This window comes from Anolis carolinensis, chromosome 1 (assembly GCF_035594765.1).
Source record: "Anolis carolinensis isolate JA03-04 chromosome 1, rAnoCar3.1.pri, whole genome shotgun sequence".
In the NCBI taxonomy this organism is placed as follows: domain Eukaryota; kingdom Metazoa; phylum Chordata; class Lepidosauria; order Squamata; family Dactyloidae; genus Anolis; species Anolis carolinensis.
This window is the reverse complement of record NC_085841.1, coordinates 145,868,554-145,893,101: the sequence shown is the minus strand read 5'-3', so window position 1 is coordinate 145,893,101 and position 24,548 is coordinate 145,868,554. Positions and strand designations below refer to the sequence as shown.

The following is a 24,548-nucleotide window of genomic DNA, read 5'->3' as shown; positions in this document are numbered from 1 at the left end:
CTTTTTTTGCACTACAAATAAGACATGTGCAGTGTGCATAGGAATTTGTTCATATTTTTTTCAAACTATAGTCCGGCCCCCCAACACTCTGAGGGACCATGGACCATGATTTGTGAAACCAAAACTAAGGCCGGCCTGGGAAATTTTTGCTCTCCCAGACATTGCTAAAGTTCAGTTCTCATCAGCCTTAGGACCCTTCCACACAGCCATATAACCCAGAATATAGGCAGATAATCCACAATAGCTGCTTTGAATTGGTTTATCTGAATCCACACTGCCATATAAGCCAGTCCAAAGCAGATAATGTGGGATTTTATACAGCTGTGTGGAAGGGGTGTTAGATAGACTGGTCAGCTGCAAGTCTAGAGGCAGTTCATTGCAGTAAGGCATGGTTAAGCATGGTAAAAATTCTCCATAAACCTGACTTGAAACTTTATTTGTTTGTTTATGTATTTATTTATTTATTTTTGTTTCACCTTTCTCCAAATACAGTAGAGTCTCACTTATCCAACGTTCTGGATTATCCAATACATTTTTGTAGTCAATGTTTTCAATATATCATGATATTTTGGTGCTAAATTCATAAATACAGTAATTACTACATAGCATTACTGCGTATTGAACTACTTTTTCTGCCAAATTTGTTGTCTAACATGATGTTTTGGTGCTTCATTTGTAAAATCATAACCTAATTTGATGTTTAATAGGCATTTCCTTAATGCCTCCTTATTATCCAACATATTCGCTTATCCAACATTCTGCCGGCCCGTTTATGTTGGATAAGTGAGACTCTACTGTATAAGGACTCAAAATGGCTAACAGAAAACATGATATAATGCAGTTAGAAACAGGACAAATGCATTAAAATGTAAGTATAAAAACAAAAAAAATTAAAATGTTTGTTAAAATTAAACCTAGACTTAAAAATTGCACTGCTATCCAAAATCCCACTCACATCATCCCCAACAGACTGCCTCTCATCATTCCACCATTTTCTGCCTGGAAAAGGTTTGTGTACACTGAACCATCAGAAAGCAAAGGTGTCACTGTCTCAGACACTCAAGTGGACCATTCTAGAATATTTCAAATTTAAGAATTCCAGATAGGGGAAGCCCAACCTGTACTTTATCACTTTCACTTGAAAACATTTTGTCCTGTTCTCTCGTCTGTTCTCCTACCTTTGTGGCTTGAGGTAGTTCTCCCCAGTCCCAATGCATTTGGGGGTCACTCTTCAGAATACCTCTCTCCGAAGACTTGTTGATTAGTTCTGAATCACTTTTAGGAGTGGGAGGCCGGGACCCTGAGGGGCTGTAAAAAGAAAGGAAAACAACAGAGTAAGGCATTGGGGAAAAATAGGAGAAGGGAGGGGAAATGTTAATGTACCTTTTCAGTCCAATTTGTTGCACACTCCCATTACAGTGCTAGTATCAAAGTGAACCTAAACATGCCAAATGCACTTCTTAGCTAATAAAATAATGATACCTATAACAAGATAAAGGCCTTTGCCAAGAGAGGCTAGATTTCAAACGTCATGAGATTCAGAGCCTTAGAACTCCAAAAATAATGCCAGAACCCCTTAAAAAACATCCAGCTATCCTGAATTGAACAACAGAAAGGTAGAAACTGCAATAATTTTTCCACAACACACACGAATTGCACAGATTGTATAGCTGTAGTAAGCCTAGTCTTTTCTGCCAAGTACAGAATCCCTATTCTTAACATCACTGGCAAATGATAACTGCTGTCCAATGGAACAGAAGTGATTCATTTGTATTTAACATAGCTTGCTAGATAGTTTCACTTTAGCCTGATGCTTGAAGGCTTAGGGTCCATAGCTGGAAATTGACCCAGGGAGTAAGTTTTAGTATTACCTATCTACTTGCACAGTTCTCACACCTATTGCAATATGAGATGGGTCAAGTCTGCACAATTTGATTTCCTTTGTTTTTCTGCATTATATGAACCTTGGGAATCAGTTTTCCATTGAGCTTATTCTGGAGTGGGGTAGGTGATCCATGCATGGGACAGACTGGGTAGGGTTAGTTGTTTAAGAGCCCAATTCTGTCACTTCCTCAGATGGAATACTGACCACCACAGCATCATTTAACAACAATAAAGTTTATTTTAAAACAGAGATGGGTATCCAGTTGGAGGACCAAGCTGCTCCAAACTTACAGCCAGTTCCACTCTCAAAGCAGTAGCTAAATCAGAATGACTACTTTTTGTTCTGCATGAACTTTAAAAAAATGTGAAACATTGGATGAATTGTTTGGTACTTTTGATTAGACAGGCATTCCTTCTGTGCTTGTTGTGTGTGCTTCAAAAAGGGAAGCTCTGCAGAGGGGGATTTAGTGCAAATTATGAAAAATTTGACCATTCCTCCTCCGCTCCCTCCCCCAAATTGCTCATTGTCTCCTTCTCATGCCAAAGCTGATTTTAAGGGATATAAAAGTCTTCACCTGCCTTAATCTATCAAGAGAGCCTGTGTCATCACAAACAAGAAGTTTAGTGAGCTTTCGGTCCTGAATATATCCCTCCCTTGGTACAGATCACAGTTTTGCAAAAACGTGTTCTGGATCTGGAAGAATTAAGTGCCCTCATTGTTTTATACAGTATCTGAAACTGCACTTAAACATATACTTACTCATACAGGAGGAATGATGCCATTTATAAAAAGAGTTTCACTCTTAGAGGCTTTGTTAACTGAAATATGTCTATGTATGTATATGTATTCTTTGCAATACAAATGAGGGGTGGAAGGACACAACAATTTCAGAGTTCTTGTGCAAATTTACAGACAAATGTCATCTTCTGAAGAGGCCAAAGATATCTTTCTGGGAGAGTTCAAGGACTGTGATCTATGACTGATAGCTTTACAAAATCAGCAACAGGAAATCTATTGCTATCTTTTAAATCAGAGACAGTGAACCAACAGACTCTACAGAAAGGGAAATTATGAATCTATAAATGTACAGAGGAAGTAAAAAAGGATACACAAGAGATAGTTACGAATTGTTTAAGACAAGAGATCTGCCCGCCTACATATTTTCCCACACAGTTAAATAAGCATGAAGGTCAACAATTCAAATGAGTAGGAGAAAATGCTTTGATAAAAGGGGCTGGAAGATAGGCAGATGGTCAAGCTCTTTCCATCCATCTATCCCAGTAACCTAACTGTTGGCAATTCCAGTTAAAAGGGACACCTCCATCATACTATTTTCTTACTGATATTGTTCCTTCCAGCAAAAAAGAGGAAACTTTTTTTGCCTCTGATGATAACAATCAAGGTCTGGTTCTCAAAGTGAGATTTGGCTTTAGCTGTCAATACAGAACCTATCTTGTTCGTAACTTGGGGACGACTGTATAAAGGAGTTTCCTCTTTTAGCTCTACAAAGGGAAGAACAACCAATGAGTTGTCTTCTGGGATTTTCTATCAAGATCATTCTCTTTGTCAAAAGTAATGACTGGATTTTGTATAGCTAAGACGCCTGGGAAAATTAGTTTCAATTCTCTCCTGTGTTATTTACCAGAACCATGAACTGCTTTTAAACTAACTTTCACTGAAAAACACTGTTGACTTCATATTAGACTGTCTGCTTTCTGTGTTTCATGAAAGATATCTTTATTCCTCCAGAATTCCATTGAAGTCGACAAGAAGGGATAGATTTCTATACATTAAATTTCAACATGAGGCAGATTTTGTTGAGGGACGCTAAATTGCCTGCTATTTTTGAAATGCCAAGAACCCTGTGGCTAAAAGTAGTAAAAAAAAAAACGTTAGGTGTGCCCTTACATCTAGATCAGGGGTTCCCAGCCTTTGATCCTCCAGGTGTTTTGGAATTCAACTCCCAGAAATCCCAACCAGTTTACCAGCTGTTAGGCACTGTAGGATCTGAAGTGCAAAACACCTGGAGGACAAAAGGTTGGACACCAATGATCTAGATTATCATACTGGGTTCTTTCACACAGATGCACAGCATGCAAATGTACACTTCAGTGCAGACATTTGGATGCACATAATCCATGCTTAAACAAAGCTACCTTGGAAGGCCAAGAGGGCACGTTATGGGCATCCAAGGCAACAATGCTAGCATGAAATCCTTGGCAACATGCAAGGAAGTCACTGATGGATCCACCCACATGGAGGCCGCAAATCCACTCTGGGTTTTACCACCACATCTCCTCAAGCTTCTCCAATTTGAATGGGAGCTCTGCAGATGCTAATATAGGGTCTCTAACAGCACTCCCTCTCAACTTGAAGCAATTGCAGGAAATGTGACTGTAAAATACGGAGCAGACCCATTGCTCCACAGAGATTGATCTACCAGCCATACTACAGAGATGGTTTTAAAATAAAAAACATATCATTTTCAAAGCAGTATATTTCACAATGGCCGCATGTTATAATTACACGAAGTTACAAATGGATTAGTGAGTTATCAAGTTATCAAGTTTTACTAACCATTTTGAGAGAAAAACAAATCAAAAAAATAACTCTGTAAATGGAGACTATCTCATTAGGCTTATGTTGCGGGATCACCATCTTTTGAATAACTGAGGCCAGGGGCTGTTTGTGCGCTGGGAGAGGCATGTAACAACAATCCTTTGAAACTGGAGTGTTGTGTGGCTTCCAGGCTATATGACCGTGTTCTAGCAACATTTTCTCCTGATGTTTCATCTGCATCTGTGGGTGGCATCTTCAGAGGACCTCTGAAGATAGAATTTCAAAGGATTGTGGAAGGCTTTCACGGCCGGAATCACTGCAGTATTGTATGGCCGTCTACTATTAGCATTTTTTTCTGATGTTTCTCTGAAGAGGGCAGTCACAGATGCAGGTGAAACATCAGGAGAAAATGCTTGGAAGCCACACAATACTCCAATGATTCCAGTCATGAAAGCCTTCCACAATCCTTTGAAACTCTATCCCTACCCTTTCGAGCAGTAAAGAGTTTCAATCATGAGCAATGAATGGTTGAAGAAAAATGATTTCAAACCGGGTCTATCTTTTTGAAACCCCTTGTGCTATGATTTCATGTTTTTCTGTTTAGCACGCTACAATCAATGTCATAGATTGTCATGTTTGATCCCAAAGTCACCAAACATGAGTAGGTATGTTATTTAATGGCACCAAAATGAAGACCATTGTAAAGTTTTCAAGCCAACTATCAATTCTAACAAACAGATATTACATTTCTCAGATTTCTGCTGCAGAATGGACATTTACCAAGTTGTTTTAAGCAAACTCACCATTTACCTGTAGGCTTACTGGGTTAGTCATAGGTAGTAGTTTAATCAGTACCACCAGGTTTGTATTGTGTTAGGAATATTAAAAGGGTTAATTATCATTGCAAATAAAGTGGGAAAGCAGCTGTTCTACCTGCGTGTGGCTGGATAGTGAGAAGACTGGTGAGGACAAGAACTAGACAAGCCTCCCTCTGCTGGAACAGTAAGGTGAGAGGACTTCCCTGTACATGTTCTAGGTTTACTGGTCAGGGTAACGTATAGTAAAAGAGAGAAAAATTAGGCATCATTATTCCATCATATACGCCAATCAACATATGCTAATAGAGCCCTCACAGGGGCCCCTAAAAACAAAAAATTCATTTTAAATAAGGTGGAGTTCTTAAGTGATAAAATACAGGACAACTGTAGCAAGCATCCAGAAAAGCAACTACGGTACATTTCAGAAAGGCATCAACGTGCTGTGCACAAAAACTTTCACATTTGCCTGTGAACTTAGCAGGCAACTATTTATAACACAGGAAAGGAAGCAATCAACACTACGGAAACAGAACAGTTTCTCTTGGTGTGACACTTCATAATTTGGAAAGAATGTTAAAATGTGAACTGACATGCAAATATACATTTTCAGTAATATGAGTGTATATACATATACAAGCATATAACACACAAATATACTCTTTAGATACTTAGCATTTCTTTAGTGAAAAGTGTATGCTGAATTAAAAATACTATTATAAAACTACAGTTGTCTCTCCATATCCGCAGGAGTTAGGGGCACAGAACAGTAGAGAAAATGTGAAAATATCTAGGCTCCCTCAAACACTATTTAACATGCTTGAAAACAAATCTGTACAATATACAAATTACTTGTAAGGAATCAAATCTGCCAAAATTTAATGCACAAACTTTGGACCTGTTTTAAATTATATAAAACTGTTTCAAAACTGGTTAATAGTGCTCAATTGCCTTGGCATATTTTTTATAAAACCTATGACTTGGCCTCTTGCTGGAAAATGGTTGCAAGCATCAAACTGAGTACAGCTCAGAAAGCCCACTGTACACAAAACTGCTACACACAAAAGCTTTCACCACTGTTTACTAACACTTCAGGCATTGTTTACAATATATGGAAGGCAGGAATAAACATCAGGGAAACACACTAGCTCTTATGGGATAATAATTTTGAAGCAAGGCTTCTGTAAACAACAAAATTCACCCTTCCATATATAACATGTTCCACAATAGGAAGACACACATGTGAATTTGGTGCTATGGAAATCAGAGCTTCCTAATCGAGTAATATTCTTTATTCTCCCATTATTGACAAGAGAGAAGCTGTATGGCATTCAGAGCTGCCTTACTATGTCCTAAAATATATGTGAGGAGTCAGAGCTTCAAAAGGTTATTCTATCAATTTCAGATTCTCCAGTATCTTCCAGTCAACATGGCCAGTGGCTAAGCTGGCAAAAAGTTGTAGTCTAATTAGTAACTTTACCAAGCTCTGGAAGGAATAAAAAGGCTTGCTTCGAGCTGTAGGATTACACTCAGATTGATATAGCTTGTTTCTACTGACACATTTTCATCCATATGGAATGAATATTCCATTATAACTAATGGTGGAGGGAGAGTGAAGAACAAGTATTTTCAATGTCAGACCATTTACATGTGCACACCATCTCAACATTTTTTCACTTTAAAATAGTGTGAGGTGAGAAAATGTTATTTATTTGCTTATTTTGTAAGTTACATTTCCATCCTAACTTTCCTCTAAAGCAGTGGTTCTCAACCTGAGGTCCCCAGATGTTTTTGACCTTCAACACCAAGAAATCCTATCAGCTAGTAAACTGGCTGGGATTTTTGGGAGCTGTAGGCCAAAAACATATGGGGACCCCAGGTTGAGATCCACTGCTCTAAAGAATGTGACACATTTTCTCCTCCACACTTTTTGTCTTCACAACAGCCCTGGGAAGTCAGGTTGGGAAAAAGTAGCTGGCCTCAGATCGGAGTTTTGTGGCTCTATGGCAGTGGTTCTCAACCTGGGGTCCCCAGATGTTTTTGGCCTTCAACTGCCAGAAATCCTATCAGCTGGTAAACTGGCTGGGATTTCTGGGAATTGTGGGCCAAAAATATCTGGGGACCCCAGGTTGAGAACTACTGATCTATGGGAACCTGAATCTGGATTTCATTAGGTTCAAAAAACCAAAGGGGGCAGCTTGTATTCTGATATTCAGTGACAGATGGCCTCTCTTGCCACTACTTGGAACTGGCGACAGTTTTTTGTGTATATTCAAATGTAACTGTGCATTTGAGTCCTCCATGAAGCCTGGAGTGGTTGGTTATGTTGAAAGAGTACATGTGAAATGTGTAGTTTAGTCCTGAGATACAGAAAACTAGATGTGAGGCAGAACTTCCTTCCATTCAGCTGCCTGAACTTGTTGGAAGAAGGCATTTTAGCTAATTCCAATAACATATACTGTACCTTTGTGGAGGTGACCATTCTCCATCAGAATGAGGATGAGAAAGTATGTTGATTGCAGAGCAGTTTACTTCAAGTGGCTCATCCTTACACAGATCAGGAATAGACGTTCTGAATATAAACCAAAAGAAAAAAGAAATCACCATCTTTCATAATCTCAGTTGATCCCTTGAGTAGTACTACCACTGCAAGAATAGTCATTCCTCCCATACTATTTTATGAACTGTTGAACCCAAGAAGCTAGATTTAGTCATACTATTGTCAGAAACATTTTTGTGCTTTATGATGACAAACCATCAATTATATTGACATATGGCACTTTTTCAAGCAGTATGTAGTGGGAATGAAGTAGGTAGAGCAAGCTGGTTCTATTGCCAAAAAACCCCTCTCCTCCTGGAAGCCACTTCCACTACTGAAAGTTCTCAATCTGTGGGTCCCTAGCCAGTTGACCAGCTGTTTAGATTTCTGGAAGTTAAAGGCCAAAACATCTGGGGACCCAAAGGTTGAGAACCACTGCACTACTGTCTCCTCAATAATCACAGCAGCCATAGTCATTGTATAAGGATACCATATTGCTACCAATACCACCTACAATAGCCGACAGAAGTGAAGCCTTAGGACAAACATGGAATTTTTAAACAACCTCAAAGTGATATGACTAGTTTCAATTTCAATTTATTTCAATGGGTCTGTTGTTAGTCTTGAATTTGAATTTAAACTAATGTCACAACAAAAACAATATCCAGTATCCAGAGAATATATGCCCCTGGCAAAAAAAGGTGTGAATTCTGATCGTTGGGAAGTCAGAAATTTAGTTTCCAGAACGTCCCTACACTTTGATTAAAAACACCTATTTGTGTACTTAATTTTTATCCCTCCTTTCTCTTGATATGGGGACTTGTTAGGCTACTATGAACCTTAAATGAACCAGTTTTCTTCTGAATCTGGTTTTTATAAAGTCTTAACCTTAAAAATTAATCCCATAAACTAACTTTGACTGATATGATAAGAGTATGCCTGTCCAGTATAACATTTAGTGTCTAAAGATGTCCCATAATTAAGACTCTCCGAATGTTGTAACCTTAGCCAGCATATTCAATGGTGTTGTTAAACTTACTACAAAAAATGGAGGTAAGCATTATTTATTGTATTTTATAGCTATTTTCTAACAGAACATTAATATATCTGAATAAATGATGTTACTGAGTTTTATCAACAACCATACCTTGTATTTTCTAGCAGCTCATTTTCTTCATCAGAGATTTCTATAGCGAACACATTTTCATCTTCACTGGTATCTGCATTTTCATCTCTTTTTGAAATGTCAATTTTATGGGTAGATTTCCTTCTCCGCTTCCTCCTTTTCTTCACAGAACCTCCTGCAGTCATGGATTCATTTGCAGATGTAGAGGCGGCATTTGGCAGCTGAGAAGAAGTCCCAGCATCGATGTTTCTTATCCTTTCGATAGAGTTTCTCTTAATCTGTAATTCCATGAGGGCTGCCCCCTCTGAAATAATAGGAGAGGTAGCCAGGTGGTATGGAATAGCTTCCTGGAGAAAAGAAGGAGAAAGCCAAAACATTACCATCAGGCTTCCACATTCACGTGCGTTAAAAGCAAGAATAATTCTAGTACACACGCCAATGGCTTTGATGGATCAGCCCTACCTGTCCATCTGTTTCTTGCTCACTTAGTCCCTCTACCTTTTACTGCCTCAGCTAGGTCACTCTGGACACCATTGCCTGTCATCCCACCAGACTGAACACGCAGTGGTATTTAGGTGAGTGGAAGAAGAGATGGATCAGTGGGGAAGGGCTTTAAATCCAAGACAGAGGCTTGCGGTGGAATGATGGCAATAAAGTTCAGGAAGGAAGACAGGAAGGCAAGGATTTGAAACCTGGTTGTTGCTTCGATGGGAAGGTGAGGAGGAAGCAAGGAGGAAAGAGGTTTAAAGGTGAAGAGGAAGCAAGGAAGAAGAAGTTCAAAGTTGAGGAGGAAGCAAGGAAGAAAGATTTTAAAATGTTGATGAGGCTCCAATGGGATGGTGGGGAAAGGAGTGAGGGACTGGCACTGTTGGAATGACACCAACAGAGAGGTGAGGAAACAGAAAAATTGGGACAAGGAGGTGCAACTAATAAAGTAGTAGAACAAACCAGCAAATAATTAAATATGTAAATGTGAAAACTGCAAACGTCTTTGTCAACTGATGCCCTGTACAGACAGAATGATAGTTCTACTCATTTCTCCAAAGAACGAGCAAAACAGCTTAAGTTATTTTAAAGTATAAATACAACAAGCTATGCCCGGCCACGCTTTGCTGTGGCAAAGTATGGTGGTATGGGAAATAAAGTATTGAGGAATTGGTAGTAGTTAAGGTAAAGGGTAAAGGTTTTCTCCTGACATTAAGTCCAGTCATGTCTGACTCTGGGGGTTGAGGCTTATCTCCATTTCTAAGCTGAGGAGCTGGCGGTGTCCGTAGACTCCTCCTAGTTCATGTGGCATGACTGCATGGAGCGCCGTTACCTTCCCGCTGGAGCAGTACCTATTCATCTACCCCCATTTGCATGTTTTTGAACTTTAGGGTTGGCAGAAGCTGGGGCTAACAATGGAGGCTCTCTCCGCTCCCCCAATTCAAACCTGCGACCTTTCGGTCCCGAAGTTCAGCAGCTTAGCGCTTTAACACGCCGCACCATCAGGGGCTATTATTTCCTAAAGGTTGTGAATATACAATTTTTTTGTCTGTGTCAGCTGGCCCTGATTGTTTCCTTTGTGGAATTTCCAATTTCCCTGCTTTCAGAGTGTTGCTCTTTATTTACTGTCCTGGTTTTGAGATTATATTGTTCTGTATTATTCTATCACAGTAATTATTTCATATTAAAGTAGAATCTCAACTTATCCAACATTCGCTTATCCAATGTTCTGGATTATCCAACGCAGTCTGCCTTTTAGTAATCAATGTTTTTGTAGTCAGTGTTTTAAATTCATTATGATATTTTGGTGGTAAATTTGTAAATACAGTAATTACTACATAGCATTACTGCGCATGGAACTACTCTTTCTGTGAAATTTGTTGTATAACATGATGTTTCGGTGCTTAATTTGTATAATGATTACCTAATTTGATGTTTAATCGGCTTTTCCTGAATCCCTTATTATTATCCAACATATTCACTTATCCAACGTTCTGCCGGCCTGTTTATGTTGGATAAGTGAGACTCTACTGTATATGTATAATCTTATATTATCTGCTTAGAACTGGATTGTATGAGGCCCCTTCTACACAGCTGTATAAAATGCACACTGAAGTGGATTATATGGCAGTGTGGAGTCAAGATAATCCAGTGCAAAGCAGATAATAGAAGATTATAAATGGGTTATATAGCTGTGTGGAAGGGCCTTGAGTCTATACTGCCATATAATCCAGTACAAATTAGATAATCTGTGGAAGAGGTCTAAGTGAGGTCTAACTCTGCCTGTCCCCTGGGCTGAGTGGGTTGCTAGGAGACCAAGTGGGCAGAGCTTAGCCTTTTAACTGGCAGCAATTGGATAAAAACAATTATTCATCTCCCTCTAATTAGGACTTTATTTTTCTTTTCTTTTTGTTGTATCAACCTAGAGGCATGGATGATGGGTTGTGTTGTCAAATTTCGAGGTTGGGGGGCCTGTAGTTTTGTTGTTTTGTTGGTCGCCAGGATTCCATCACTCTTTTATATATATAGATTACATGTATAAGCCATCCTTACTTTAGCAGTGGTAGGAAAATGCTCTTGTGCCCCTTGATAATTCAACCAGTGTTCAGTTATGGATAGTCTGTGAATCGTTACATTCATTCTTCTTGACAAGCAGTTTTTCAAGTCCTGCCCAAGGCTACATGCCCAGTCTAGGCTTTACAGAAATCGTCCAATGTGTGCTTTTGGCAAGTTAACATTACCTTTCAGCTGCTTCATATTTAGAGAACACAAGGCTCAATTTAGGTGCTAGGCCCATTTCCTTCAAGGTAATAAAGGCAGTCCCCAAGCTATGAACAAGATAGGTTCTGTAGATTTGTTCTTAAGTTGAATTTTTATGCAAGTCAGAACAGGTAAAAATTTTAATGTAACTCCAGCCATATGCATATGCATGCTTTGGATAGCATAAGGAAGGGTTAAACCCCTATAACGTTTGCTTTGCTGTCTGTGCCCCTGTTCAGGAGATTTCACCTCACTTTCTGTCCCTGTGATAACTGGATTTTGAAGAATCTATCTTGTTGTGGAAACAAGAATTGGAGATAAAGCTTCAGCGGAAACACCTTTGCCTCGTGATTACAGGAGGGGGATTGATTTCTCTAACTTCCTGTTGTCTCACCCCCATTCTTAACTATGAGTCATCTGTAAGTCGGTTATTTGTAACTCAGAGACTGCCTAAGCCAATGTGTATATGGTTTCCACCTCAGTCATGCAAGCACCCATCATGCATGCTATCCATCCCATGATACAGTGTTGTGAAGAGCTGCATCTGCCTGCCAAACAAAACACAACAGCAGCTACCAGTGGAGGGAAAAATTGAGGGCACTGCTCCACAAATAAGTACATAATTTCCCCAAAACATTTAGAAATACAGTGTAAGCATCCAAATAAAAGAGGCAAACTAAACTTCAAACACATAATTCTAGGTGTGGAGGATTTTCAAAGTCTGTCTACAATGTTAGAAATTTGGGGGCAGATGAAACATTTCATTGGGAGGTCAAAATTCTTATTTAGAAAATAATGCCTTCATCTCCTGCTCAGTATTACACTCCCACATAACATGCTCTTCTTCCTCAATCTGACTTCCTTCTCTGTGCACAGACAACAATATACTCCTGCATTGCATAATTTTAGCAGAACTAAGACTTTGGGTAACTGGCCATGTATTCTAGGAAAGGGAAAGTTAAGAAAGGCCACAAAGAAGGAAATTTAAGACTCTCAGCATGACGATGAATTAGCACCTGCCGACTTAGCCAAGTCTCACAATAGCAACAATCAATTATATAGTAAACAGTCTTCTTGAATGCATGTTTTCCTCTGCCAGAGGCCATGTACTACAATGAATGAGAACACCTTCTCTCACATAACATAATGCAAGTGTGGGCAACGAGATGCTGTTGGACTGAAACTTTCAATAGCCCAGATCAGCTTCCATTGGCCACTGCAAACAATGCAAGTTCTGAAGAGGCAGGAAGTGCTGAGAAACATTGGGCAATCTAGTAGCTTTGTCTCTAAAATGAATTTCATCAAAATAAATGTAAGCAACCTAGAACCCCAACTAGCAAGGACTGGGTTAAAGGGTTAAGACAGCTGTAGTTCGAAGTCTTTAGAGGAAACCAGGTTGCCTACCACTGCTTGACGACACAGCTTGGCAACATCATCATGCTTGCTGAATTGTAAGAGTAACATTGGACATCACAATTTCTCACAAATGAAAATAATCATGGTGAGTCACATTACTTTACCTTGTCATTATTTGTTTCTTCCACAAAAAATGCTTCTCCATTGTCCCCTAGTTTCATGTGCAAATCCACAGATTCTCCGTTAATTTCTATGTCAACCTTGAGAAGATTAAAGAGATTTGAATAAAGATAGATGTAACAGCCATGCAGCGACATGTGAGCTCACACACATGAAATGGATAAATCCTACATATCAAAATGCCAATGTACAATTTTGGATGGAGTCAAAGTTGACAGAAATGTATCAACTCCAATTCTGGCTTCAAAATAAAAGCTAACAATATTATAACATGGCAGCATGACCTCAGGTGATATGTTCCAAGACCCACTGTGAATATCTGAAATTGTGAATAATAGAGAACCCCACATTTTGACTATACTTGGACTATATTTGGAACACATCATAGAATCAAACTGGAGGACCTAGACAAGCCACATATACTTTCAGGTGTAATATTTTTTTGAATGTGGGTAAGTGAAATTGTGGCTATAGTCTGTAGATAGGCCATACTGTTTATAGTAAGTATATCACCTTTTAAGGTATATTAATTTCTTAATTTGTCACATTTTTATTTTCACAGGAATTTAGGGGAATTTTCTTGTTCAGAATTTTAAATCAAATAAATATATTTATATGTTCTAGTAATGTAAGTAGTAGCTTGATATATCATGTGGGGATGATGAAATTCTTTGTGGTACTATTTCACTTTTATAATTATATATTACTAATTAACATATGTTGCCACTTATAAAGAAGTCAGTCAAGAATTAAGAGAGTAGGAAAACAGAAGGGTTGGAGTCAAGAGTCAGAGATTTTGTTTACCAATTCCAAAACCCTGCTACAAACAAAGAAGAAAGTAATGCTAATCACTGAGTTCTTTTAAATCACACTTATTTCCAGGAAAAAGCACTAGGATTAAGCAGATACTTAATCCCAGTGTTTCTTCCATGCTTAATCCCAGTAGCTATTCCACTGAAATCAGTGTTATTTAAAATAATCTTAATCCTTAATCACACTGAATCCAAGACACATAAAAGTGTTGACCATGGTAATCAGCAATTCATAAAACCAGTAAATAAATAAACTTGTTTGCAACACTAGATTCAACAATCTGGGAATGAAAATCCTTAACCAAGACAGTTCAACAAGCAAATAAGCAATTTCACATATAATAATCACTAAGTGAAGGTCTTCAGCACTCTTTAAGAGATTGACAATAGGTTTATACAAGCCCTGACATCAGGATGCACATTGACAAAATATATATAATATAAGATAACATTTTCATTTTTTATTATTTTAACATTGGGGCTTTGGTACTGAAAAGAGAGAAAGATTTAACCTTTCTTTTCCTGTACTGCTCTCCCAATGAAAATTCCCATTCTCTCCAAATAATACATTCAGATACTTCTATATGTACGTTTAATATGTTTAATCCTAAGGCAAGCATAAGTTGGATAGATGAGTTTTTAACTGAGAAAATAACATGAGGCCAATACACCATGCCTTGGGCTAGAGCTACACTGTCATGAAATCCAGTTTCAGAATGCAGATTAACTGCTTTGAACTGGATTATGAGTCTACACTGCTATATACAAGCAGTCCCAAAGTTACAAACAAGATAGGTTCTGTAGGTTTGTTTTTAAGTTGAATTTGTATGTAAGTTGGAACAAGTACATTTTTAAGTGTAACTCCAGACATATGTACGTATGCGTATTATATGTATATATGTGTGTGCATAGGTGTGTATGTGTGTGTGTATATAGAGAAAGAGAGGTTTTCCCCTGACATTAAGTCCAGTCGTGTCCGACTCTGGGGGTGGTGCTCATCTTCATTTCTAAGCTGAAGAGCCGGCATTGTCAGCAGACACCTCCAAGATCATGTGGCCGGCATGACTGCATGGAGCACCGTTACCTTCCTGCCAGAGTGGTACTTATGGATCTACTCACATTTGCATGTTTTCAAACTGCTAGGTTGGCAGAAGCAGGGGCTAACAGTGGAAGCTCACCCTCCTCCCCATATTCAAACCACTGACCTTTAGGTCAGCAAGTTCAGCAGCTCAGCGGTTTAACCCACTGCGCCATCAGGGGCTGGCTGGCTGGCTGGCTGGCTGGCTCGCTCTCTCTCTCTCTCTCTCTCTCTCTCTATATATATATATATATATATATATACACACACACACACATATACACACAATACACACATGCTTTGGATAGTATAGAGAAGGATTAACACCCCTATGGTGTTTGTTTTGCTATCTCTGTCCCTGTTTAGGTTTCACCTCACTTCCTGTCCCTGTAATCATTGGATTTTTTTAAAAATTGGCTTGTTGTGGAAACAAGGATTTCTGATAAAAGTTTCAGTGGAGACCCCTTTTCCCCATGATAATAACTCTTTCAGGAGTGAATTTTCCTTCTGAGGAGTAGATTTCTCTCACTTCCTGTTGTCTCACCCCTGATGTTTGTAACTCGAGGACTGCCTGTGATCCAGTTCCATCAGTTAATCTACATTCAGAAACTGGATTATATAGCAGTGTAGATGAAGCCTGAGAAGACTGGTGATTGGGAAAGGCGTACTGAATTTTTCTTTTAAGATAAGCAAACTTGTTTCATTTATTGTCAGGTTTGGCCTTGGAAGTACAAGAAATGGCAACATCCTTGCTGTAGTGCAAGATATTTGGGGCACTAAAGGGCATATCTGACAGACAGACAAACAGAGCAGCAAATGGTCTTCTTTCTTACCACTTTTTCCTTTGAGCGCAGAACTCCCATCTTGCCAAAGCGAACGTGGAAAGGGGAGCACTGGAGGTTTCCATCAGGCTGGCGAACAACAATGACATCAATGCATCCAGATAACGTGGCAGGATTTAATCCTTTATAGAAATCCTTCACTGTCACAAAGACTTGGCCTGCTAATTGCCCAACGTAATTCATAGTTTGTGCCTGTGGACAGAAAACAGAACATAGAAGGCTTCAGAATTTGAATTATTATACAACAACTCCTGAATTAGTCTCCACCCTGATTCCGTTCTAAAAGCAAGCCGTCAAGAAATCCGGCTGCAGAACAGATATCCAAAGATACACTCTGTGCAATTGTTCAGGACAGGAAAACTTTATAATGTGATTAGTATTGTGAATTCTGAACATTTTAAGAGCCAATACACAAAAATTAAAGAAGGAGAATGGTATCACAACCAAACTGTGCATTTCAAAATACAATCCTCCACAAAAGTACTCAGAAATACATCCTGTAGTTTATAGCATATCCCATAGAGTCAATCCCTAGTAAGTGTATAATGCATTGCAATCTAAGGCAGGCTTATAGTCATAGTATAGTTAGAAAACAAGAAGCAATTTGAGTCTATTACTGTAAAGGGCCCCTTCATTTAAGAGGGCATTTTTGGTGCTGTGAACATTTGGTTCAAGCATAACAAACCATAAAGGAGTGAGCCAGGTAGTCCCAGGTCCATATCTCATCACAGCAATTAGGGCTACAGTTATATCAAGACATTAGGTAAAATATCAAGTATATGAAGTGCATCAATGTGCTACTGAGCTCAGTGTGTGAGAAGCTGGAAGAAAAAGAGTGTGTCTATACTGGAGAATGGATGCAGTTTGACACTACTTTAGTTGCCATGGCTCAATGCTGGAGAATCCTGGTATTCATACGTAGTTTGGTGAGGCATAACACAATTTGACAGAAAAGACTGAAAGCTTTGTTATTGTTTATTGTTCAGTCACTTCTGACTCTTCGTGACCTCATGGACCAGCCCACGCCAGAGCTCCCTGTCGGCCACCCCCACTCAAAACTCTTTCAAGATTAAGCCAGTCACTTCAAGGATATCATCCATCCATCTTGCCCTTGGCCAGCCCCTCTCCCTTTTCCTTCCATTTTCCCCAGCATCACTATCTTATTCTAAAAGCCTGGTAAAACTACAATTCCCATAATTTTAGAATATTGGACCATGGCTATTAAAGTGGTGTTAAACTGCATTAATTCTACAGTGTACATGAACCCTCAGGTGCAAATTCTGCTTAGCAGAGAAGTTCACCAAATGACCTTAGGCAGACACTCCTTCACTCACTTCATAGCCCTGATATCATATTGTTAGTGGAGTTTTTGAAGCTAACTCTGTAAATGTAGTTTTGGGCTCTTTTTTGGGCAAAAGAACACTCCTGTGGTATTCAACAGGGCTGTTTGCAAGGGGGAAACACAAACATAACAAATAATCCCTAAATCTCTCTTTTCCAAATATACAACTCAAAGATGGTACTAACAGTCCATCTTATAATGCTCTGAACACTTGATAAATATTCTATGTAAATATATACCTTTGGGAGTGTGCTATGCATAGCAGGTTAGGACAGCAGAAATATTTTTTTCTATGAGAATAATTTGATTGTGTACGTGCCAGATGGTAAGTGCAACAATTGTTGTAGCTAAATAATGTGAATTTACACTTTAGACATATATCAGGGATCTGAGAAGACCTAGCAGGATTGATGGAATGGATGGGAGAACTGGAAAGAAACCACTATAGTACAGTGCCAAGTATTCAACAATATATGTTCCCTTTCTCAATAGCAACACTCTCTGTATACTTTTTGAAAACCCATTATAAAAGAGGTGAATTTCAAAGACAATGGCAACATAAACAACAAAAATACAGTAAGATCCCCATATCTACCTCAACAACATTATATTATCTGACTTCCAGTCATGGCATCCAGTTGCCTTGAAAGACCTAGAAAATGTTAAGAGGGATCTAGGATTTTTTTCCTCTAAGGCAACTTTATAGCAATGTTCAGGGAAAGTATCCCATAGTAGAATCATCCAGAGAACCTAGCAAAATCCTAGAGAAACCATTCTCACCCCCATGCATGAATAAATTAAACCACAGATATGGGTTCTGTGTTTATAGGGGTCTTACTATACATAATAGTACAAGACAATTTTGAAATGCAGCTGGTATGTCCTTGGAGCAAATGAGAGCAAGACTTGGCTAGATGAAGGCAAAGGAAGCCATAGGTGAGCAATGAGACACAGTAGCACCAGCAAGTGTAAAGAAGAGAAGGAATGTCAGAAGAAACCACAGATAAAGCTTAAGACCCTGACAACAGAATAGGAGGCTGGAAACAAACCTAGAAGCAATTAGTCCACAACGGCCTCAGCTTCTCAGAAACCGTGCAACTGCAACACCTTCACCTTGATAGCCCAGGTGATAAACCTCTCCCATTTTTTCCAGCTCCTCTGCCTCCAAAAAGTTCCCACTCATCTACCAGTTGGCTCAGATTGGCTACCAAGGGGCATATATTGTGTGGAGGGCAATGAGATAGGGCAGGATGCAGACAGGAGCTAGTTGTATGCAACAGTGGCTGTGTGTTCTCCCCACCCAAGACTCAAGGAAAGGAGGAAATGTAATTCCTGATTGCCCTTTACTCAGGAACATCTCTCAGTCCCCAATGAGAATGTACACACTTCGTTTGGAAACTTCTGTATTCTGTTAAACCTTAGGGTTCCGCCAAAATATTCAAAATCAAATTTACAATGGATTTTAAAATAAAACCACACAAAGCCAACTATTTGTTTTACAGTTTCCCTAATAGTTATTTAGCTATTGCGATCAGATAAGTAGTTAATGGTTTCAACTTTCATCATTTTATTTGAACAAGCATGATTCACACAGAGTCAATTTTTACAAGGATTCCACATTTCCAGAGTGATATCGAGAGTAAAATTTACTCCAAAACGAGACGGTTATATAGGAAATGGGGAAACATATTTAATCCAGAATATATAATCCAAAACTAGTCGGTTATATAGGAAATTGGGAAACATTTAATCCAGAATATATATTCTGATTCAATAAATCAGGGATAGAGTTAGGGTTCAATGGAAAATAAATGTCTTCTGAAGGATTCCATGTCCAAAAACGTATGGGAACCACTGATTTAAGAAATATTTCCTGACTAACTAGAATGAATAAAACAATACAGTCCAATGCAGGCACCTCGTATTGTGTACTCCTATGACTAATTACTATCTAATACACACAAATTTGTTTTATTTAGGACTCCCAGAATCCAACATGACCAGATAGGTAGGCTGGCTGGAAGATAGAGCTATATTCCAAATAACTTCGCTTTCCAAAGTTTGAGATTTCTACCAAGAGCTTCTCTTTAAAGCTCTAATGGAGGTACAAGAAAATACCAGACAAGGCATCTTAAGGATTTGGCAGTGTTTGGAGAAAATGGCTCAGAATTCAAAACGGGACTGGACAAGCCTTCCAGTGTTTTCTGGCCAAGGAGGAAGATCTTTTCAGACTGTTCCAGCTAGAGAGAGGAAAAAATGCATGCTAAGGGAGGAAGGATGGGAAAGGAACAGCCAAAGATAAGCACTGGAGAGAAAACAGAAACAGGAGCTATTTTCAGCTGCAGCTGAAAATTTTTCCTCTCCAGGACAAAGCTGTCAGGGACACAGAAAACAAATGGTGTAGCAGTGCCAGGTATCCCCATGCCCCTGGATCACATGTGTCAAACTCAAGGGCCATGGGCCGAATCTGGCCCTCAGTGTCATTTTATGTGACCCTCCAGATGCTGGACTACATCTCCTATATTCCTCATCATTAAAATCATATCTAATAGAAGCAATGGAAGTTGGGGTACAATAACACCTGGAAGGCTGCAGTTTGCTCTGATGAGTCAGGATAGTGGGGTTTGGATTTCGATACTAGATAATGTAGATTATATGGCAGTATAGAAGAGACCTGAAACAAAGACGCAAGAGTATCAATGGCTACAGCTGCTCTAACAAAGAATGCAGAGCAGAATGGATTAGCAAGGAAACAGGAGGCCCTAACTGGGCATAGTACCCATCTTTTCTGGGGTTTTCTTTCCAAACAATCAATGCCGTTTGCATTATTAAACAGGAAATCTTTTACAAGCCTCCTGAATGGTATTTCCCACATATGTTTTCCTTTGCCAGGGAAAGAAAGTACCAATCAATCAAGAATGCAGAAAGTTTCTTCAGTTTAAGGGGAGGTACCCATTCGGATAGGTCCCTGGATGAGCATTTTCAAAGTAATGTTTCAGTGCTGCAAATCTGAAAAGATACCATTATAGTAATTGCATCGCTTCACCTACACGGTTCAAAATTTATAGGTGGAAAAGGAAATACCGTGTTTCCCCGAAAATAAGACAGTGTCTTATATTAATTTTTGATCCCAAAAATGCTCTAGGTCTTATTTTCAGGGGATGTCTTATTTTTCCATGAAGAAGAATTCACATTTATTGTTGAACAAAAAAATGAACATTTATTATATACTGTACAGTAGTTGTCATCACAAACCAGCATAACCAGACAAACTGTGAATCCTATCAATAATTTCTTGTTACTACCATTATTTCCATGTACAACACTCTATGGTAGGTACATTTACCGATCCTGCATGCTCTGGTGTTCTGTTTGGCGGGCATGCTTCCAAACAAAAAGTTTGCTAGGTCTTACTTTTGGGGGAGGCCTTATATTTAGCAATTCAGCAAAACCTCTACTAGGTCTTATTTTCTGGAGATGTCTTATTTTAGGGGAAACAGGGTATGACTGATATATGATCTATAAAAATTTGTAGACACTAAAAGCAATGAATGAAATAGACTCTTGAGACATTTCAAATCAGGTCACAGCAGCCTCCAATGTTTGGGAACAATATTGAGAAAGTGACACCTTGCTTTCATTATCCCACTGAGGCCCCTTCTACATTGCCATATAAAATCCAGATTATCTTCTTTCAAATTCAAATGGATTATATGACAATATAGATTCATATAAACCAGTTCAAAGCAGATAATGTGGATTATTTGCTTTGATAATCTGGATTACATGGCAGTGTAGATCCAACCTCAGATGCACAAAGTCATCTAGTAGGTTTTCATTGGCTGAATAAGGATTCGAACCCAGGTTGCCAACCTTGAAACCATTACATGACACTGGCTCTCAATAATACAGTTGTAGGGTTCACTATTTTCTCAGTTTTAAAAGAAAAAGAAAACAGGTTAATGTAAACTATTGAGAAACCAAACAAATCATCAGGAAATTCTGAGCAAGATTTATGATGTACAAGATCATAGTTACACCACCGTTTGAGCCTCCAAATGGGCTTCAAGGGAACCTAAATCATCAATTAAAAACATAACGCAAAACAGCAAAGAATGAAAGAATTGCCTATAGTTACAGGACAATGGAAAAACAAAAGGTTTAGCAAAATACATATGTCTTTACCAGATGCTGAAAGGCTAAGGAGGAGGATGCCAACCAAGTTTCCTGAGAAAAGTTGTTCCATAATTTGGGTGCTGCAACCAGATAGCTTATGTCACGCATTGCAACCATCCAAGTCTCTGCTAAACACTGGACAGACCAAGGCCTTTTATGAAACATTCAGCAGGTGGGCAGGCTCTTCTCGGAAAGGGCGGTCCTTCAAAGATGCAATCCAATCATCTCAAAGACTATGTGGGCTGGACATGAGGCATTTTCCCACAATAGTCTACTCCATAATTCAAAAGGCCACCCCAGAGGATGCTGGGAGTTGTAATCTCCAAAAATAAGATTTCTGAGCTCGCCTCTGTGCCCTTGCACGCTGGTCTTTCCCATAACCTGCCATGTGAACTTTTTAAGGTGCTGTAACTAGATTCAGTGTTCTGCCAGGGAGCGCTACTCCCCCTTAATGCATCAGTACTTATAAAGTTTAAAATTCAATAATCATCCTACACATTATGCACATTATGCTCATAGCGCACACCTCTTCCCCTGCCTTATACTCTAATTCAATTATGTATGTATTTCCTTCATAGGTCCCTTCTATACTGCCATATAATCCAGATTATCAAAGGAGATAAACCACATTATTTGTTTTGAACTGAATTATATGAGTCTTCACTGCCATATAATCCAGTTCAAAACAGATAATTTTGATTTTATATGGCAGTGTAAAAGGGGACAGAGTATCAGTGCACAAAGTAAAATGGACCAGTTAACACAGAATTAAAATCAAAATCAAAAAAGAGAGTTCTGACTTAAAAGTATAAAAAGAGAAGGTTTATTGTCTGTTGGTCAAAAGACGGGAAGTCAGGTTCACGCATGGAAAATCAAAACTTTTCAATGGCCCCTTCTACATAGCTGTATAAAATTCACATTATCTGCTTTGATAACCTGGATTATCTGACAGTGTAGAAGGGGCCAAAGTCTCTGGTCTAACATGAAGCTTTTATATACAATTTTCTCTGCATAAGCAAAATTACGGAGGTGAGAAGAAGTGGTTACCTAATATTGCTGGCACAGGCATATCATATGATTAAGGTCCCTTCTACACAGCTATATAAAATCCAGATTATCTGCTTTGAACTGGATCATATGGCAGTGTAGACTCGTATAATCCAATTCAAAGCAGATAATCTGCTTTGAATTATCTGCTTTGATGGTATTGATTATATGGCAGTGTAGAAGGGCCTAAGATCGGCCCTAAGACCCTTCCTAATTAGTAAATTTAGAAGACATATCCTACTTCAGTGTACATATTCTTAAAATGCAAAACAAATTTAGGAGAGACCTGATGACTGAGAATCGTTCCAAACAGCCATATCACCCAGCATATGAAGTCAGAAAATCCCACAACATCAAGTTAGAAAATCCTCCCTATGACTTCCCCTCACTTATTTGTACATGGCTATCATGTCTCCTCTCAGCCTTCTCTTCTGCAGGCTAAACATGCCCTGCTCTTTAAGCCGCTCCTCATAAGGCTTATTCTCCAGACCCTTAATCATTTTAATCGCCCTCCTCTAGACACATTCCAGTTTGTCAACATCTCCCTTCAACTGCGGTGCCCAGAACATGCAAGAGACAAAGGAACTGCCACTGCAAAGTCATTCAGTAACTAAAAGCAATTAAGGTGTTACTGTATTTACAAGATGCAAAAAAAAAAAAAACAATTGGAACTCCCCTGTTTTCATTATTTGAAGAGATTATATCCATTTCATGGTAAGTTGTCACACACATAAGGATATATCATCATCTTAGACCTTCCCCAGGATATATCAAAGCTCAAGAGAAAACTGTACTATGGTGGAAGTGGCCCATTTATCTTCCTAATGCTTAAGGAATACAAGGTGTGTGCCTCCCTGGGAATTTAGAAATACAACTACGGATTAGATAATGCACCAGATGAAAAGCAATTCATATTTTACTTGCTCTTCCCAAAAAAGGAAAGAGCTGTTGGCACTGGTTAAGATCAATGGAGACCTGAGAAATAGGAAAGAAACTGTCTCCTCTTCAACCTCACCTCCAATATTGGTTATCTGAGAGTTTACCGAATATACTCATGTATAAATCTGGAAATTTTAGTCAAAAAAACTGGTCCAAAAAACCTGAGTCGGCTTATCCATGGGTCAATGTGAGTACTGTACCTTAACTTTTACCTAAAAATGAACCATCCCTTTAAGTAGATTGGCAAAAGGCGAGAGCTTGGTTCATCCAAGGAGAACCTAAAAGAAACACCAAATTCCTTTAGTCTTTCTACTGTGGCATCTCTTTCTGGCCTTTCTGAACACCTGGACAGGGAAACAGCGGTGACAGCCAGAGGTGGTTGGTATCCTGAGATGACACTGGCGCTTTCGTCTGTTTATAGAATGACCCACAATTTATCCATAGGTCATATCAAAATACATAATTTTGACCCCAAAACCTGTCTCTGACTTATACATGGGGTCAACTTATACTTAAGTACATATATGTGCAGGGATCTCCATTACACAAATTTACAAATCAGCCCACACAAAATGCGATCCTTTCCCTCTGCATGATCTGAAAGGTGTCTCCAACAACACAGCTCAACATCCCCAACCACAATCTGAGTTAATTACTCCACAAATTAATTTCTCCCATAATCTAAACTTGCTTCTGTACTATGTATGACTAACACAGTATGCCACAAATTTTATTTTTAATGTTTCTACAACAAACAGAACAGCTCAGTGATGTATCTGCAATCTTGGTAAAGAGCCCAGAATTCTAATTGTCTGATTTGTAAAGCCAACGCATGTGTCAAACAAGAATGTCCTTGTTCAAATACTTGATGTTTGTTTACTGAATGTGATAAAGTAATAGCATGCATAGGCACGCTTAGACCTATTACTATTTTCAGTATCCAACAACAGTCTCAACTGCTGCCAAAAGTCATTTTTATTATATTTTGTAATATTTAATCATACAAATAATGTCCTTGTTCTATTCCCAAGCAATACAAGAAAGAAATACGTTTAGAGTGGAAAACAGCAGCACAGACCAGTTTTGTGGCAGAACATCTGTGGAAGC

At 38.8% G+C, this 24,548-nt stretch overlaps 1 protein-coding gene across 3 annotated transcripts in view; it reads right to left on the bottom strand.

Annotated features, from left to right (window-relative positions):
* lpin1 (lipin 1) overlaps positions 1–24,548 on the bottom strand; it is a 72,915-nt gene that overhangs the window by 28,210 nt on the left and 20,157 nt on the right. For 2 of the 3 annotated variants that reach the window (XM_062983758.1, XM_062983752.1), the window contains exons 2-7: positions 15,929–16,129; positions 13,190–13,285; positions 8,946–9,271; positions 7,724–7,831; positions 5,378–5,485; positions 1,179–1,308 (exon numbers count right to left, since the gene is read on the bottom strand). In XM_062983758.1, the coding sequence (XP_062839828.1) occupies positions 1,179–1,308; positions 5,378–5,485; positions 7,724–7,831; positions 8,946–9,271; positions 13,190–13,285; positions 15,929–16,129 (969 nt within the window). The remainder of the gene's footprint in view (positions 1–1,178; positions 1,309–5,377; positions 5,486–7,723; positions 7,832–8,945; positions 9,272–13,189; positions 13,286–15,928; positions 16,130–24,548) is intronic. The other variant, XM_062983761.1, reaches the window with a different exon arrangement.